Source organism: Battus philenor, unplaced genomic scaffold (genome assembly GCF_028537555.1).
Source record: "Battus philenor isolate CCGP_79_NKW_IND1 unplaced genomic scaffold, ilBatPhil1.0.hap1 SCAF_3, whole genome shotgun sequence".
In the NCBI taxonomy this organism is placed as follows: domain Eukaryota; kingdom Metazoa; phylum Arthropoda; class Insecta; order Lepidoptera; family Papilionidae; genus Battus; species Battus philenor.
In genome coordinates this window covers 12,396,767-12,415,435 of record NW_027181693.1, presented here as the reverse complement: position 1 = coordinate 12,415,435, position 18,669 = coordinate 12,396,767, and the positions used below count along the sequence as shown (strand labels likewise).

The window sequence follows — 18,669 nt, the reverse complement described above, 5'->3', positions numbered from 1 at the left end:
AAAATTAAGATTAACTGGTTTACAACTGATTGTAATACGACACATAATGAAATTGCTAATATCAATTGAATATTAATTGTAATTGAACTGGTATGATTTATTGTAGCAATTTATTTAATTTAGTTTGATCATTGAAAGGGGGCGAAAGGAATTTGAAATTTCACTTATATAAATATAGCCCACACCCTAATTTACATAAAATTAAATCTGACTGCCACTGATTTACAACATGGCGGACTGTGGTACAGAATCATTCAAATATCTACCGCTTGCACCTTAACAAGAGCGCAGCTCTTTCTATTTTTTTAAATATATAGAATATTGTTAACACGGTTTGTTAATCTAATAATTAAACATTAAACCAGTGTTATTATATTGCCATTTTTAACTAATTACTTCAGTTGTTGTGATGAATTCGGTTGAGGCCACGACATTAATATGGTCGACTGTTCAAGTGAGGGGGCGTCGATCGATGTACGTGCTGGTCCGTAGTTTCCGCTCTAGAACCTTAAGGCCCCAGCGGCCATCTGTTCTGCGTGCTACAGGGCCTGCCCACTACTACCAATCCATTGGGTATTAAACCAGATGATTTAGTTGGTCCCCAATACAAGTGTGGACTGGGCAGTCTCTTGGTGTCATTCGTTGCACAATCGGGTTATATCATAACTTTTGGTAGACGTTAGTCGCAAGCAACGAATTGTTGGCTCAGTTTCCAAAGCGCACAACGAAGTGGAACAATTTGTTTAGTCTTACCGTTCATGAAACATTAGGTTGGATAACAGTGAAGCGCAAGTCACATTAACAAAAATGTGTGCTACGTTAATAGCAATACGATTAGTATGATTGTGTGAAACATAATAAATGTAGGTTGTCATTAATAATAAGTTTTTCGAGGCGGCCGCAATTCGCCCACAGGGAATACGTCACTTATTGAAATTTAATGTGACGTAGGTACGTAAATTTCTGGCGCGTTTGCCCTCGTATTGATTAGCTTAGAGTTAAATCATTTCAGATGTTACCATCTGATGACGGAGCTTAGCACCGCCTGTAAGACTTACGTAAGTTTACGATTTTAGTATATAAGTATATTGTATTTAAAATATATTTTTGGATATACACGCGTACGATAAGATTGCTTATTTTTCGAGACTGTTGTCCAAATTGGAGTTTTGTTAAAATTATTGTTGCGTTGCATCTGCTTATTTGCGGCGGTCAGATGAATTTAGGTTTTTGCTAAAATCTATTTATTCCTATAAATGTTTATCGGTGTAGTATATCGATTCCAAAATGTTATTCGATACCTTAAAGGTTCATTAAATAATATTCCGCAAATGGGCAGTACCAACAGCAAATCTAAATTATATTTATACATTAGCTTTAAGTTGTTGCTATACTAATGTTTTGTTTATATAATTTGGTAGATAATATTACAATTACACGATCGCACAGTACAGACGCGCTAAGTCAAACTTTAATTATCACATATCATAGTTTTGTTATGAATTGTATTGTAATTGGTTGCTTTGTGTTTAATTGCAGATTTCGCTATATAGAAATAAATGTTTTAATAACAATCTTCGTTTATATTTTTTCCCTTTTATTTGAAACCAGGTGGCTATAAGCTTTTGGCCGGATAGTGCTGGCCGAGTAGCATTTTTAGACTCCAGCTACGATTCTATATAGGTTGAACGAGGGTTGGCGACCCCTTGTATAAATCAGCCGACCTTGATTCCACGCCGAGGCCGGTTAGTTTTCGAACAGGTATTTTATACGATGCCTGTATTAAAGGTCGTCGCGTCGACTGGATCTCGGCCGCAGGACAGCGCGGCATCTGAATGTGCCGGTATTGTTTATTTTATATGTGCCGGCACTCACAATAATTGAGCTTGTGTTAAGACTAGTCGAAGTAATGGAGTTTCAAGAATTGGACAATCCTCGGCAGTCAAGTCTACATGCATGTCTTCTATACAAACGTACCACGACCCACCCGTGGCCCTGCACATGAACATGTTTTATATAACTTGGAGACTAAATGACACACAGCTTTTACCGCTTGTATTTCTCGATAAATAAAACAAATATTTATTTCTTATTAATATTTTATATACAAATTAATCGACACTTAAAGTATACGCACAGTACACAAAAGTATATCAAAGTTCGTTTTAGGAACTAACATAATATACCTTTCGTAATTAAATGCAATTTCCAACGTCTATCCGGAAACTGACGAAAGGTTAACTGCCACCATTGATGTAAATGTTAATTGAAATATTAAACAAAAACCATTGATGACAACATAGAATGACAATATTAAGTAAGCGAATTACCTTTTTTATTTAATAAATAATGAAATACACTTAGTTATCTGTGGATTAGTTATCAATTGGACAAATCAATCACTTGGGTTACATTAGACGTTTTGTTCATAAATGAAATGTATTCGACGATGTGTAACACTTACACATTGAATTTATTTACCTTGATTTTTGTTTAGGCTATATTTAGAGCACGATAAATTGATTTCTCTAGGTTAGGTGACATTATTTTTATACCTTTTGCCGCCAAAACAACAAAATTTTTATTAAATAATTTTTCAGTATTTTTAAACAAAGTCCATGGTTTAAAAAAAATATTACGAAAAATAATATGTTCACAAATTAATTATGGTAAGCTTTGAAATATTAGGTCATAGTATGTAAAACACTAATTTGTGTATTGACACATCCATTGAAATACAACAATAGGAATTGTTTTATTTATTTACACTTAAGAAATGTTTTTGAGTCGGACCTTATGTGCGATTTTTTTGGTGGAATATTACAAAATTATAGTTACACCGGTATGAGAAATGTCAAAACAGAAATTCATTTCGTTGTTTCTAAATATAAATTAGATTTTGTTTACCTACGAAAAAACAGGATTTTTTCTTTATAAAAATGCAAAGATGTTAAATTTGCATTTAGAGCTTTGCTTTGATATTTAAACTAAATTATTTTTTTACGTTACTCTACTTATCTTGTCTATGGTCCGTTGGTAAAGAGGTTCTATTCGGACAAATATTTTTTTTTCTATTGTGCTATTAATTACACGTCATCAAACGATACGCGTGTGAGAGTCGGGTGTTACGATATGTAACGTGTGGCTGGTAGTCCGTACTGTAGCGAGAGAGAGTTTTTCCCTGCAAAGAGCCGTGGCCCAAACTAAGGCATAAATGATTATTAAGCCGGCTGCTGACGCAGCCACCACAATGCCAGCTCGGCTTCCTTGTTGCCAGTCCAGCACTTCGTAAATAAATAGGTTACCATTACTGAAAAAGACAGAAATTTTACTTATTAATTACCAGTAAGGAATATTCTTCGATTATTATACAATGCGAACATGTCATATTCCTAATGATTGTTTTATATAAGATGCAAGGTGGTCCTTAGTGTACAACTGGGATTAACATAGGTACCATGCTTTCTGTAAAATGTATCACTTGATAAATATAACAGAGGAACAAAGTAACCATGTAATTAATGAAAAAAAAGTGCCACAATAAAATTGACAAACTAGTTCAACAAGCACAGAAGAAGAAATAATATAAAATTAATAATATAAAACAATAAAGAAAATAAGGAGTTGGAATATGTAGCTTTTATTTAGCTCCTGATTTTATGTAAATTACAATGTCTAAATATTGCCAGAAGGAGCAAAAAATATGTGATAAATTGAAATTTATTTTTAATCATTATTTATATCGTCATTTCACCCGCAGGAAAAACTGTTGTTCCTAAGCCTTCATTTGCCGTAGTGGTACTGGATTTAAGAATATTCCCTGCCTCCCCTTTAGTGATCATAAGAGCTGCTAATGGAAAATATTCACGGATGATGAGAAGCAGCATCAGCTAAATACCTCTTCTTTAAAATAAAAAACTGCGCTTGCGAACTCGAATGTAAGAGTTGAGAGAATAGGTTAATTTAATGTTATTAAAGGGTACTCACACATAATTTAATTTCTTACTTAAAAATTACTTCTTTAAAAATAATGCAATAGTGACTTACAAATGGTGCAAGATATTCATATAGCATAACGCGCATATGAATTCTAACGCTTTATCGTAGATTGAACTTTAAAAAGTATGTTAATGTATATAAATATTTATGTTCCAAATGAGTAACAGAAAAGTTTTTATGTAATCATTTGTTAATAATTGATAAAAAAATTTACATCGGTGCCCCGTAGTGTGGCGCCCGGGCAGACGCCGGGCGTGCCTCTACACCCCCCTAATCCGGCACGCACGTCTTTTAAGGTTTTTACTTTTAGTTAAAAAATGTCCTCCAGAGAAAGAAATGGCGGCTAAATGACGGTTTTTTTTCCTTTCAGAGAGAGGTTACGTGCCTTTTGGAGTTTAAAATGCCTTTGACATTTTAAGAGCTCACAACAACTTGCTGATGTAATAAAGCAAAGAAAAAAGTACAGCGTTCAATTAATGTCAAAGTATGATACAAAATATTTTAGAATATACCTGTCGGTTCCGCCTGCTATATAGTAGATGCCGGAGAATGCCGCATACCAGAGACCAATCCCGAGTGGCTGATACACGTGGAGTAGGCGAACAGGCGTGCGTGAGGCGAGTAGTTCAACCACCGCTATACAGGAATTCACACCGTGGGTGGCTACGTCCAGCCAAAAACTCACCGGATTATCATCCTGCCTCTGTTCTGTGAACAATTAAAATATCTAATAGATTCAGGCGTTACTTTGCGGAAGTCCATCCTAAGTAAGAAAGGGACTAATAAATAGCTGCTTTCTGATGGCACTGGTCGGTGTAACATTACCCCTGAGGATGCTCCATGGAGTGGTAAAACTCGTGTTGAATGAATTAACGGTGGTAGTTGTAACATTTAAAAAGTCTGCCATTATTATAGTTCTGTTACTTTTTTTTAGAATCGGTCTTTGATTAGTGCCTAAGTAACGTTTAAAAATTCTACGGGTACGAGATGGCAAGGTGCAGAAGACGTGTAGCCTAAAACTTTTAAGATAGTATACTGACACCTGTCTGGGTGGCTGTCGAGTTGATATATCTGTATAGTGACCAGGCTCAAGGGCCACCACAAGATGTCCTCGACTACGTAACTCGTTGATAATAATGTTTTAATGACGCGAAATGTTAAAACTGGCAACATTCATTGCTTTGTTTTTGCATAACTTACATTTTATTTCCATGTTTCTAATTATAATATATGTGTACATTTTCACTAAATAATTTTATTTGTTGGGTCCAAAGTTAAGAAGAGGCATCTTGCCTCTATAACAATTTTTGATTGTTGTAATGGCCAATATTTATGATGGTCTCAATAGGGTTGCAATGTCAAACATGGATATAACGCAACTTAATATTAAAGATTATAAAAAAAATTATGTATCCGGCGATGTACATAACACGAATGGGATCACTACACGAGTATACGAGTGTGTAATACAGCGTGATACTTTGAAGTATACCACTCCACATCAAAGAATTCTAATACATGTGCATTATGATAGCCCGCCTCGTAAACATGAGGGAGCGCGTTTAATCTAGCGATGAATGAGTCTAGGGCTTCGACCTATGGAGAAAGAAAACTACGAATAAATGTGGATGAAGTAGCTAGAAGTTCTGCGAGACACATTTGCTCAGTATAGTTGTAATCACAATACAAAATGCTTTCATTTGAAAATAAGCAAGTTAAGCCATATATTTCACTTACGTGCAGTTTTAATTTGTTATCTGTTTCACAATGATTAATACCTGTTCAGTATCATGGATGTACTACTTTGCACAATTAAAGTAATTTAGTCGCTACACTGAGAAAGGAAAAGATGACTTGAACGACATGAAGAATGATGTTGTTAATGAAATTTAAATATTTATTATTATAATTTATTATACAACTTTGATGAGTTTTATGAACTAGCAATTTTAAAAATAATATAAAAATAAATTTAATATTCGAAAATATATCTTTTTCATAATCTTTTCAAATACTTTACATCGTTTGGTCATTTAATTTCACAAATTGGCGACACTTTGCAAATTAATTTTCACCGCTATTATATATTTATAACATAACAATTTTCGGTGTATGATTTTTAATGAAGTGCGGATAGGACTTTGATTATCCTTTAGTGATCAAGCAGGCGATCCTGATATAACGATGTGACTGTGCTACCATTTACAACTGGTCTAACGAGTTCAAACGTGGACGTAGCATTTACAGCGATTATCCACGTGAGGGTTGACATTCAACATAGAAGTTGTGCGGCATATGATGAAGTTTGACAAAAGAGTTACCTACCAGTACATTTGAGAAAGCTTGGAGATTACTACGAGATAAATTCAAAATGTTTTGCATTATCATTTAGTTATTAGTAAGCTTTGTGCCGATGTACGATTAATGTTGATTAAAACTGAAAAATGTTGCTGTCTTGATTGATGCCATAACATTATATTAAAATTAAACGGCGGTACCGCAATGGCTGTATTAAACATAGTCATAGGTAACAAAACGTGGGTATTTTGTTATAATCCTGAAACCACTACAAAATCTTCTCCACGGATGTTCCTTTACAATAATTGCGTACAAGAATGAATAGAGAAAAAATAGAAGCCTTGTGCGCCCCGCATAGGAATATAAACGATCGCCTTTGATCAGGAAGACTTTAATTTAACAATTGTTCTCAAAAACAATAATTGTAGTTTAAAAAAATCAAGTGCAATGTCTACGCAGCATAGGATTCTTTGCCAGAATAACGCGTCAGCGCACTCGGCCAAACGAAAAACCTAACATTTGACTATAGCAAGTGTGGAAATGGTGTTGGATACTTTCATTTAATCACAAAAATAACAGAAAACTTCGAGGAATAAGGTTTTAAGACGCCCCAGAAACGTAGGCTCCGTTAGTAAGCGCTGTGGAGGAGACTCCTAAGGAAGTAGGCCCGCTTCCATCGGGAGAACACTGTTTTTCCAGGATGCAACTATGCATAGTTTGTCGAAAGGACTATTTTTAAAATGAACATTTATAAGTTTATACTTGATAAAATTTTTGGTATTTTAAAAGGTTTAAGGTTTTCCATAATCTAAACATAAAGTGCGGCTTATCTTACATATTGTGTCTGTTATTTTATGTACGTGTAAATAGCTTGAAAATAGTTTTTGCAAATATGTTTTTACTGAAATTTTTTAAGTGGTAACAACTGTAAAATAATAGTAAGGATATAAGTTTAGACTAAGATAAAGTGATCAAGATTTATTGCATTTGTCAGATAAAATTACAACGAGTATTTACGCTAAATTAACAAAATTCTTTCGAAATTTAGAATGCCATAGAATTGTGTTTAAATAGAAAGGCTTTGAAGCCGTTAATCTCGTATCAGTTAGTTGTAAACGGATAATCATGATTGCAACTGATATGATTTGCCAGAGTTTAACACAATTTATTACTATGCTTATCTATATTGAACACTAGATGGATTTGAACGAGCCTTCGAAAATCATACATAATTACATAACATTCCGGAACAGAGCAGAGTAGTTATACAATAATTTGATCATTATTCTGTTTTACATTATACTGTTGACCTCCAAACCGAGATACATTGATATATTTTTTTATTAATGTAATTTGGCTTGGTTTGCTAGGGGAATTTATATTGATGTTAAATTTGATATATTTAATGTTTCTAAAAATATTGTTAATTACTAGGTTTTTAGCATTGCAATCCGCAAATATATTAGGGGGACTGGAAAGTAATGTCGTTTCTGTCGACATATTTTACAGAGAAACCGATTGATTTTTACCGCTTCGGCATTGAAAATTTCTATACTAGATGGCAAAAGGTTGTTGATAACAAAGGTTATTATTATTACTAAAATACTGTTTATTAGAAATAAAAACTTGTTCAAAATGTAGTCTTGGGAGTTTAACTTTAGAAAGCGACATTACTTTCCGTTCCTTTCTTTCGTTCCTTTCTTTCCGGTCTCCCTAATACAATTTTTATCAATCTTTATGAAGAATTAAAGAAATATTTGTGAAAAATTTTCTACTTTGGAAAGTTTACGTAAAATTTGTCTAATTGTTTATTTCACAGGACAGCTCCTGCAAAAGTATAAATTTTATTACTTTATGATATGACCAAAACTGATATACAAAATGGGGGAAATGCTATATAGGTATGGGCGAAAAGGAAAACAGACGTTTATCACAATAGATATTCGGCTAAATTCGGTTTTGTAAACCGTTATCTTAGTTTATCGCAATTACGTGATGTTGCACCTTTGTCATCTGAGAGTATATGTAGACGTTTGACTTTTCAAACATAAAAATGAGTTGTTAAAACCATTATTGTTATTTCTTGTTCAATTATAGGTTAACATAATTTTTATTTGCTTTTGTATCTAAAAATATTATAAATAGTATTGTTTAATATTTTTTCATCACTGCATTAAAACAGCATTTAATGTTACAACCGGTATTAAAAATAAAATAAAAGTTTGTATTTAAAAAAACAGATTATAAGATTCAAGAATAATGTTATGTAATTAATTTTATTGGTTTAGTAAATTCACTAATCGTTCTTGTGAGGGTAATTACATGTAGAAAATTCGTATATATAATTTTTTATGGCCACCGTCAGTTTTAATTATTTAATACATATGTTTGCATATACTAGAACGTCGGAGCACTGCTAGGAAAAGAAATTAGCCAATCTTTGCCGTTAGTCTACTCTTTTGTCTGATGTGCCAAATCAAATGCTGGGTATTTAACTTATTATCCATTTTCGCCATTACCCCTCAGAATACATGTTTGTTTGAGTAATAGATTGGTTTTAAAGAGAAATGGAGAGTTCAAAAAATTACGTAAATAATAATAAAGTTTACAATTAAATATGTAGGTTATAAGTGTGGACCGGTTTTTAGTAAAATGTAGAGTTGTTGGCGCTTAAATGTGTGATGCGTGTTTTTATATCGTATATTTGATCAATAGTCAAGTTTATTCGATATAAAAAAAATAAAGATTTCCGCTATCCGTATTTAGCTTTTGCATGTTAATCAATAACTCTGCATTTAATGCTTGAAGTAACGGACAATGGACCTTATAAGTTATTGTAATAAATGATTCAGATAAAAGAACAACTATTTTAATAAAAGTAGTAATGTGTAACCGATAATGATGAAATAAAGTGGTGGTCTGATCGCGATAAGGAAACATATTCCCATTAAGGTGTACAATAGTGTCCTAAATCATATTTTAGATTAAACCACTGTTCGATGCAGGGGTCAGTGTACAAGGTTCTTTAGCTACATATGTTTAACCAGTCGGAAATAACTTTTACGGTCTTTCCCAGATACAAGTACATACACGTTCCCTTTTTTCCTTATATTGCTGACTTAAATATTCCTAACATGTTAAACTTTATCAATAATAAGCGAATGCCTTGTATGTAAGGATTTATAAGTATTCTAGCAATGATGGAAGCATTTTTAAGTATTTTGTTTAGTAATGCATAATTTGGTTAAGTTTATCTATAGCATGCTTAAGCAATTTTAGACATGTTTGTTCAAATTTTAACTTATTTATTAACTTATATCAAGCAAACCCTATTTTTTTAGTTTAAAATTTATTTCTTTTCTTATCCTATATAATGATTGATTTTAAATGTAAAAGCTCTAAACGAGAGAATCTAATAGCTCATTTGCACACATTAATTAATATATCCAAAATCATGGTTTTAGAAAAATATATTATATTATATAGTATATATTAAATACATATACAAATTTAGAATCAGATTACATTACAAATTAAAATGAATTATTGTTTAATATCTATCCCTGCACACTGCACTACCAGAAGTTATTGGCTTATTGCATTCCAATAGAAAAAAATATTGTTAAGTAGATACCAGAGAATAACTTTAGAAATTGAATAGATAAGAGTGACAAAGCTTTCAAGCTTTTTGTCGACAAATGAGCAGTACATTCTCCCCTTCAAAGCTTTCATACCTACAACGAATCATCATATTTAAATCGTAAAGTTTTGCATAAATAACTGATTGTACAGTATAATAATTACTTTTTATGATATTTTCCAAAGTCAAACAGGTAATTTGTTAATTTTTTTACACTAAATAACAATGGCACCTTAAAAATAATTATACGGAGTTAGTTGCACCTTCGTTTGTTTCAACACTATATTCGACTTGATATACATTTTGAGACAACAAAAATAAGTATTGTTTATTAAGAGTTATAATCAGCCGTTCCGAACTATTTAATTTTTTAACCGTTTCAAACTATGCACACCCACTATAGGACTATAATCTCTTGGCTGCCGGGTTGCGATTGTAGTGTGGTATCATAGCACGCAAAAAACGCTGACAGCAAACCTTTATATTTAATGCACAAAGTGTGAAAATACAATTGTATTAGATTGTATCTCAGAAATCCAACCCGTGATCTGTGATCGTAAGTCTCAGTCTTCTACCGCAGGACTACCACTACACGTATTTATTTCGATGCAAAGGTGTATTCCATATAAGAATATATAGGAATTGATATACAGTTATGGTATTAAGGTTATTCTTTGTTATCCAAGATAGTATAAACAGAGCTGTTCAAGTCTTTAGTTCCTGAATTCTATATACGTAGTTCGATACACCCTTGAAATCTAAAAAAATCAATCCTGTCTATGTGTGTTGAAATGGGACTAAATAAAAGAACAAGTTTGAAAAAATCGTTAAGAAAATTTAAGAATGGATGCGAAAAAAACTTTCGCCACACAATTAAAAATTATATTTTATGTCGTGAAAAGAGACCGTAAAAAAAGATATGTGGAAAATAACTCGAAACCCTACGAATCTACCAGATTGATTAAAACTTATAACTATTACGCATCGTTGTATGACAGTAAAGAGTTGACTTTTTTCAGTTTTTATATTGTTTCACTAGGTGCTTGCATGGCTCAGTTATCAGACATGTAAGATTCTATGTACTATTTTTTTTCGATAATTCGTCAATTATGGACCAAGTTGATTGAGTTTTTTTATATACCCCACAAAAATAATAGAAAAGAAAACGAACCGGGATCGAAGAGCAGGATCCAGTAGAGAACGGTGATCATGATAGCTATGCTGATGGCGATATTGTTAATGAACCAGTACATGCTCACGTACCACGGCAGCACGTCCTCATCTGAAAAACACAAACACAGAAATATTTATTATAGGCAATAGACGTTCATTGTAAGACATAGGCCACCCTCAAAGATTGCCAGGAGGACTGTTATTGGGCTGTATTAACTTCCTATCATTTTCCCGCGACGTTGATTATGTCGTCGATCCTCCTTATGTAGGCTTACCCGCGCCGTGTCCACAGGCATTGGAGGCTATTTAGGAACCTTCCTAATCTACTGACTCGATGACAAGCAATTATTCTAGCTACATCAATGACCAAGGCTGTTCTGCGGATCTCCTCATTTCTGATTTTGATTTAAACTCCAAACGAAGCTCCAAGCCTGGCCTCTTCATTGCTTTTTAACCTTGAGCTTTCTTATAATGCCCAATGTAAATGATTGAAGATATAGGCGGTATGATTTATTTTTATGATCACACGCTTTACTAAATTCCAAATTTAGTCGGTATTTAATTATCAGACGGTGCACTTTATGTTTGAACAGAGCGCTGAGACCGGAAGTTATGTTCTGTGTTTATAAACAACATAACAAAAGGATTAAATCTTCGATGATGTTAGGTTAAATGTAGCCAAAAGTCATTAAATGCTTTTACTCTTTTTATAGATCTAGCAGTCCCCCGCCGGCTTCGCGTGGCCTGTTCTGCTTTTAGTAAGTAATTTTATAAAATTCAAATTTGGTTACTTTTAACATGCTAAAAAAATGTTAAAGTTGAAGTTTTTACTTTTGTATTTTTAATGGAGTTGGCTATTCGCCTTGCGGGTAGAATTTCGTAAAACCCAAAAAAAAATCGTAATTGTCCTCCACTCGGCGAAAAGAATAGACGTCGTCGTCTTTTGGGTCCACAGTTGCCACAGTTGCACTTTAAAGCGTAGGCCTCCTCCAAAGATATCTATTGGGGATACGCCGTAATTGGCACGCGAATTGGCGATCTCAGTGTGGAGTTGAGCTGCTCATCTTTTGAAAACTTGTTAGTGAGCTGTAGCAACCTAATATAATTAATACACAAGGTGTGAATTATTTAAGATTGTATAACGGGAATCGAACCCGCAGTCTACGATCGCAAGTCTCTTTTACCGCTGGGCAACCACAGCTGGACAAAAAAAATATTCCTACCTAATTTTAGACGTCTAATCTTTATGGTTCTAGAGATATCGTCATGAAGTAAGTCGAAATCCCTTGTATATTATTAATGAATTATGTGGATAACTTTATAGAAAAGGTTAACGATCTAGTCTTCAAATATAACGCTTAATTTGCTTGTTTTGAATCCACTTAATCTTTTCGTAATCATTTGTCAATGAGTCTGTTCGGTAACGTATGCCGAAATACTATTGCATAAGCGGACGTGGATAAACTGATGTGTTTCTTGCAAGTCTAACACGCGGCAGTAAGAATACAATATTGAACTTACTCATATATTCGATAAAAGTATAGGGTAAATTTGTAAAGGTTTTGTATAATTTGTATATGTTATAGCTACAGGAATATGATTGCAAAGATCATTTCCGTTAGTTTTTAAGCAACAAACCAAATAAAAACACGAAATTTATCTTTGTTGTGTACTACCTCAGTTGTATTAAATAAAAAGTAAGATATTGTTACATTTAAATATATTAAAATAAGTTTACTTTGTTAAATGTTATTATTATATAAGTATCTAAGTTTCTGCAGAATTTCCCATAAATCAATGCCAAGCCATAGAATAGTGCTACATTCCAGAAAATTAATTATAAACACCTATATCATGTCTTTTAAAATTTATTGTTAGTTGAGAAAAATATTTATAATTTTTTTACATTTTATTAAAAAAAAATAATTTAATAAAATTTTATTATTCTCCTCGACTAAGACATGTCTACCTGGTATACCATATTAAGTCTACTATATAGTTCCGTAACCTTGTCCTTTTTTAATATTTGGCTTTTGTTCCAGCTTTGGGAACATTATAAAGGTGAAGCATATACTTTATGTCCTTCACAAGCATTCCTAAACTAAAAATAACTTCTCTTAAGTGTCTTCAAGACGTGAACCTTTACGGATCACCTAGTTTCCTCTAGATTTAAATAAATATTAGCTTAAGTAAGCTTGAGAGAAGTCATAAACCTTTTAGGAGTTTTTATTTGTAGACGTTCGCCACATCAGCGGTGAATATGTTAAAGGTATAATTACGTCACGGCGCCCGCATGTAGGACGGGTCAGCTATCGCAATCAGAGTCAGCCATGACATACGACTTTAAATCGTCACTTTGCCCTATTGCAATAACGACTAAGGGTCTGGAGAATGTGCCACGTCAACTGTAAAGCCACTTCGTCGATAACATCGGATTTAACCTATAATTACGGCTCGGATTGATAGAGGTTTTAAATCTTATTAACGACTAGTGTATTAAGATTCACACGGATAATGTATTATCGTCACTCGGTTAGTTTTCGTTGCTAATTAAATATAACTTGTGTACGTCAAGAGAAATCTCAGAAGAGCCCAATTTGAAAGAAACAATTTTAAGAAGGTATGGGTGGACAATGTCGTTGTAAAGGTCTTCAGGAAACCTTAGATACAGGTCGATACCAAGCTGTCAGGAAATGGTGATGATAGTGATTTTCTAATATCTCAAAATAAAGAGCGTTTTGCTCATTATCATTATGTTCCTAATAGTGGAATTAATTAGTATGGTAAATTGGTAAGCTGTTCCACGAATCGCTTGACAATCATATCCCTCAACTTTAAATAAAACTAATTCGTTCCTAACGCGCTGTGGTCTTTATTAGAATTACTCATTATAAGTGTGCCACGAAAACAATTTTAATTCTTATAAAATGACGTTCAATCACAGCTGCCAACCATTCTCAGCTGTAACTTATGTCCGGTTTGTGGCCTTATACGCAATCTTTTATAAACAGATCTAAGAAGTCGATTATTCGCGATGGTGTAAATAATATCAAATGGAATCAATTTTGTTAATAGAACAGTTGCAGCTGTTCTGATTATGGAGACCTGGTTACGCGAGTCTTCGCTTTCAATAAAATAATTGAATTTAAATTTCATCCGGATTAAGTCCTGAATTTCAAATACAACAATGCCTGCATTCACAATTATTGAAACTGACGATTGCCTTTACCAAGACTACAACTAAGTGAAATAATTATAAGGATTAAATAGTTAAAGAGGTGAGATGCTCCTGTCTTTAAAAGATTTAATATGGATAAAGGTTTATTATTATTATTTTTTATATAAATAACTTTGGATTACGTGCACAAGCTAAGACTAATATTTTCTTTTTTAGTTTAAATATGAACTTTATGTTATAGCTTTGATGATGTAACAATGAACGTTCTAAATTTCTAATATGACAGTTCAAACATTCGCGATTGTTCAAGCTGACGATTATGGATGATTTTAATTTAGTTATATAATAAAGCTATATTAACTTTGACACATTAGGATGTGGTGTTATCATTGATTTGAGATATTTAAATGTCCCCGAAATGTTAATAGCTTTAAAAATATAATAATATTTTCGCACTATTTCGCGACGGAAATAGCTTTTGTACTTAACAAGTATAAAAAAAGTAAAGAAAACTTTGACTAGTAATATATCATTATCACAATACTAAGCTGGATGTACTGAACAATGCTAATGCATAATTACAATTACCAATCCGTAAATAAATGTAAATATATAGTGAATAATGTAATTATAATATAGAGCGAAAAAGCATTATAAAATATGAATTATTATATATTAAAACTAATTTTTACCGCCGGACTTTGTACCGCCAAAAGTTAGTAGCCTATCGCTTTCCAATAATAAAAAATAATTTATGTAACATATTTCAGTGATAAATTTAAACAAGGTGTGTTGTAAAAGGGTGTAAAAGTTTTAAAGCTTTTTGCTTACGAGTTATATTCTTTTGCTTTAAAGGAGTAAATATAAAAAAATGTGGTGTAAAAACATCCATAATCGATCACTATGTTTATTAATAGTTTATTATAATTTTATTTTTATTATTATTATTATTTTATTATTATTCATATATCTAAAACAAACTACCGAGCGACGCGGTAAATTCTCTTAGTAAATTCAAGAAATGTATTAAGTAGATACTCTGTCAAAAGGCATATTACTCTATTCTGAATAGTCGAGAAAGATGTTTGGGAAAGCAATTTTTCTAATTTTAGAGAAAAAAATTTTTTTGTTAATTCAATCAACAAAATATTACAAACCACATTGTTTATTGTTAGTTCTTTTCAGTAGGTGGCATGATACAAACTAACGTAAACATAATTTTAAGCTGACGATTTACGATTGTAATGATCTTATATAATAAAACTATTTTGACTTTAACTTGCAATGTTTTTGTAAGAAAAACATTGACAAATATATATTCTAATGTTTCAAACGCCGAAATTAAAAAGACTAAACACGATAGTATATGTTAAATGCAGAAATACGGCGTAAGATCTACGGAGTTCACTATATACGTATTAGAGAATCGCCAAACTATGTTAATCACTGGAGGTAATAATGTTAATTTAAATCATAATGATTGAATGAAAAGCTATTTGTTGACAACACTATTAGACAACCTAATCGTTATTAAATGCGTTTATAATAATTAAAACCAGTTTTCAAAATTATTAATTGAAAATAAAGAGATGCTAGATAGTAAAGATGTTACAATTTATATTATGTAACTAATTATTTATTTTAACAATACATTTTATTTAGATCTATATTTTAATTACTCTGTATTTTGCGTTTTCGAAATTCCAACCATTACATCAGCAACAATGGGAATATCATTAAGTAATGAACAAGTAATTAAGTTATCATTATTTAAGTTGATATTTTTTATAGATTTTACTACAATTTTTTGTGAGTAATTTTAAAAGAATTGAATTCGATTTGTGTAAGAATTGAAATATTGGAATGTGTTCCGATGGCTTGAAATAACGTTAATATCAAGTCACGGTTTTGAGTTTATTCAATTAAGTAAATAAAAGGAAAAAAATAGTTTAACCGTCACCTCTATTGGCCTTTACTAAGATTATTACTAAATAAAATGACTATATGAGCTGTATTAACGAGATGAGGTGCTCTTGTCTTTAAAAGAATTAATATCAAACGATGTATGCACAAGGTAAAACTGATATTTCTTTCTTTTGTTTAAATACGTAACAAATTTGATGTTATCAGATGATGTTATAACAATTATCGTTCTGTATAAAAACATCACGTATTAACATTTTTCTTCATTTTCATTATTCGATATAAATTATTGACTTAGTTAAATTAATCAAACGTACGTATTGATATCACGGAACTGTAAGTGGTGTGATTTTTGATGTTGTACTTCAATTGATATGACGAGTGATAGGATACCCTCTGCTTATTATGATGATTTTCCAAGATATATCTATTCTACTGTGAAATTTTTAAAATATTTATTTTATTATGGAAATAAAAGGAGTATTTAAAAAAAGTATAGAGATTAAATGCTTGCGAGAATGCACAACCATATCGTGACATGCACAATATTTTTATTGCTTGTTCGTATTGTAGTGAGGTTGAAGTAATTTTTTATTGTAACATCAGTGTAGATATAAAGTATTCACATTTTTTTTTATTAAATTAAAAAAAAAATGACTTACCTTCGACTGTAGTAAATAATGTCATAAATGAAATAAGAAGTCCGCTGAGCGTCATCATTGTGACCAAGAGAAGGCCCCAGTTGGTAAGGTAGATAAGCCAGTGTGGACTCGAGCCGGAGACCAGCGACCATATAAGAATCCCAGCTGCCACCGCTGCCAGCAGAAGCCTGACAGCAAACATCGGCACAGGGGACTCGCTGCGCTGCCATGACGACAAGTAAAAATCGCTTAGCTTATCGTGAGAAGTCACCCAAAGGTCCGCCAGCGACAAACTCTTCCTAGAACATTTCACCATTTTTCTCACAGAGAAAACCCTCACTTCCTAACAAAACGTGTACTTATTCGCCTATTTTATCATATCTTCCGTTTTCGAACTCTCCGATACCCGAGACTGAGATAACCGTTTCACAACAACCGCCAGGTAAAAGTGACAGATCCGACCAGAGCTAGATAGATTCTTTATCGATAAACCAATCGCATTATCACTAATCCAGTATATACGTATATTACTGTCAATTTACTCATAAAGGCATTTTTTAAATGAGAACGTACTGGTCACAGAATATATTAAAAAGTATAAACAAGCTATTGGCGCGAACGTCTGATTGAAGCAAAGAGACGTCGCACGGACTGCGTGCGACGCGCGCGTTTAGGACGGACTGGTGCCCGCCACTGCCACACTTGCGTAAACTGTGCCGAAGTTTTTATGTAATGTTTTGCATCGCGAATATAAACTCGCTTTTCATACTTCAATGTCAACATAGCCTCAATGAACTCGGTCATAGCTTGCGCTTTTCGATTGCATTAATTGCTAAACATTCGTGTGGCGTCATTTTTTTATAACTAGTACCTGTTTGTCTTTTTCAAGCCTATTCTTTTCTTTTAATTCACAGTATTCATTGTAGGTGTAAAAGCTTTAAAGGTGTGAATGTGTAGCCCATTTAGATTCCATTAATGCGATAACACTCTATCCAAAAATCAATGGTATCAGAAATAGTTAATAACGTAACATTGACATAGTGAAAGAAAGCGTTTTCAAAATTCGGCTAACTACATATAGATATTAGTTATTGTTCTGCTCCCTGCAGACTTTTTATTACCGGAAGTTATGGACCTATCGTATTCAGATCACTTTACACAAACTGATTTTATAACTTTGTTTAAATATACATACATAGTTACAGATTTTTGTTAAAACTTTTTGCTGAGAAATGAATTGCATTTATCCCTTTAGAGCCTCACACATAACTCTGTATTAAAAAAGCAAAACCTTACATAATTGTAATATAACAAAACTAGGATCGTCTCAAAAGGCGACACAATTTTTCTTGATTTTATTTGAAAATTGCCAAAGAGGTGATAAAATGCGGACAATATCACAATTAATCTAATTTACTTTATTCCGATAGGAATATATTATAACTGCAAAAAAGAAACGACGATAATCCATGACGTCTTGGACACGGTTTATAAATAAAAGTCACAATAACAATTGTTCACGCGTGGGAAAAATCACCAAACATAAACGATATACTAAAATTACAGAGGTAATGTAACGCATAATCTCTGAAATTATGAACATGAATGTAATATTTGTGATGCAAATATTATGTGTAGCGTATTTTTGTCTCCTTAGCACTAAGATGATATGGAAGTCCGTTCACTTATGTAAGATAGAAAATCCGAAAATACAATGCAACTGATCGAAGTTTCGTCCTCGTGGATATAGGTTTTCACAGACAAACCCGGCTGAGGTCCTAGGAGCTCTTGTCACTTTACGGACTCTGCCAAGTAAC

At 32.6% G+C, this 18,669-nt stretch overlaps 1 protein-coding gene across 1 annotated transcript; it reads right to left on the bottom strand.

Moving 5' to 3' along the window:
- Positions 1–2,606: 2,606 nt before the first annotated feature.
- On the bottom strand, positions 2,607–17,451 carry LOC137926933 (protein rolling stone-like). Its single transcript, XM_068770677.1, has 4 exons — positions 16,874–17,451; positions 11,109–11,219; positions 4,512–4,707; positions 2,607–3,310 (listed from the first exon to the last, which is right to left on the bottom strand). The coding sequence occupies exons 1-4, from the start codon at positions 17,166–17,168 to the stop codon at positions 3,097–3,099; spliced, it is 816 nt and encodes a 271-aa protein (XP_068626778.1). The 5' UTR covers positions 17,169–17,451; the 3' UTR covers positions 2,607–3,096.
- Positions 17,452–18,669: the final 1,218 nt, after the last annotated feature.

What these genes read in the sequence shown, in the direction of transcription:
- LOC137926933 (XM_068770677.1), bottom strand. Translation starts at nt 17,168, where the DNA reads ATGGTGAAATGTTCTAGGAAGAGTTTGTCGCTGGCGGACCTTTGGGTG. An exon ending in GATCCTGCTCTTCGATCCCG is followed by an intron (nt 4,708 to 11,108) that starts GTTCGTTTTCTT and finishes AATTGTTCACAG; the next exon opens with AACAGAGGCAGGATGATAAT. An exon ending in ATAGCAGGCGGAACCGACAG is followed by an intron (nt 3,311 to 4,511) that starts GTATATTCTAAA and finishes TGTCTTTTTCAG; the next exon opens with TAATGGTAACCTATTTATTT.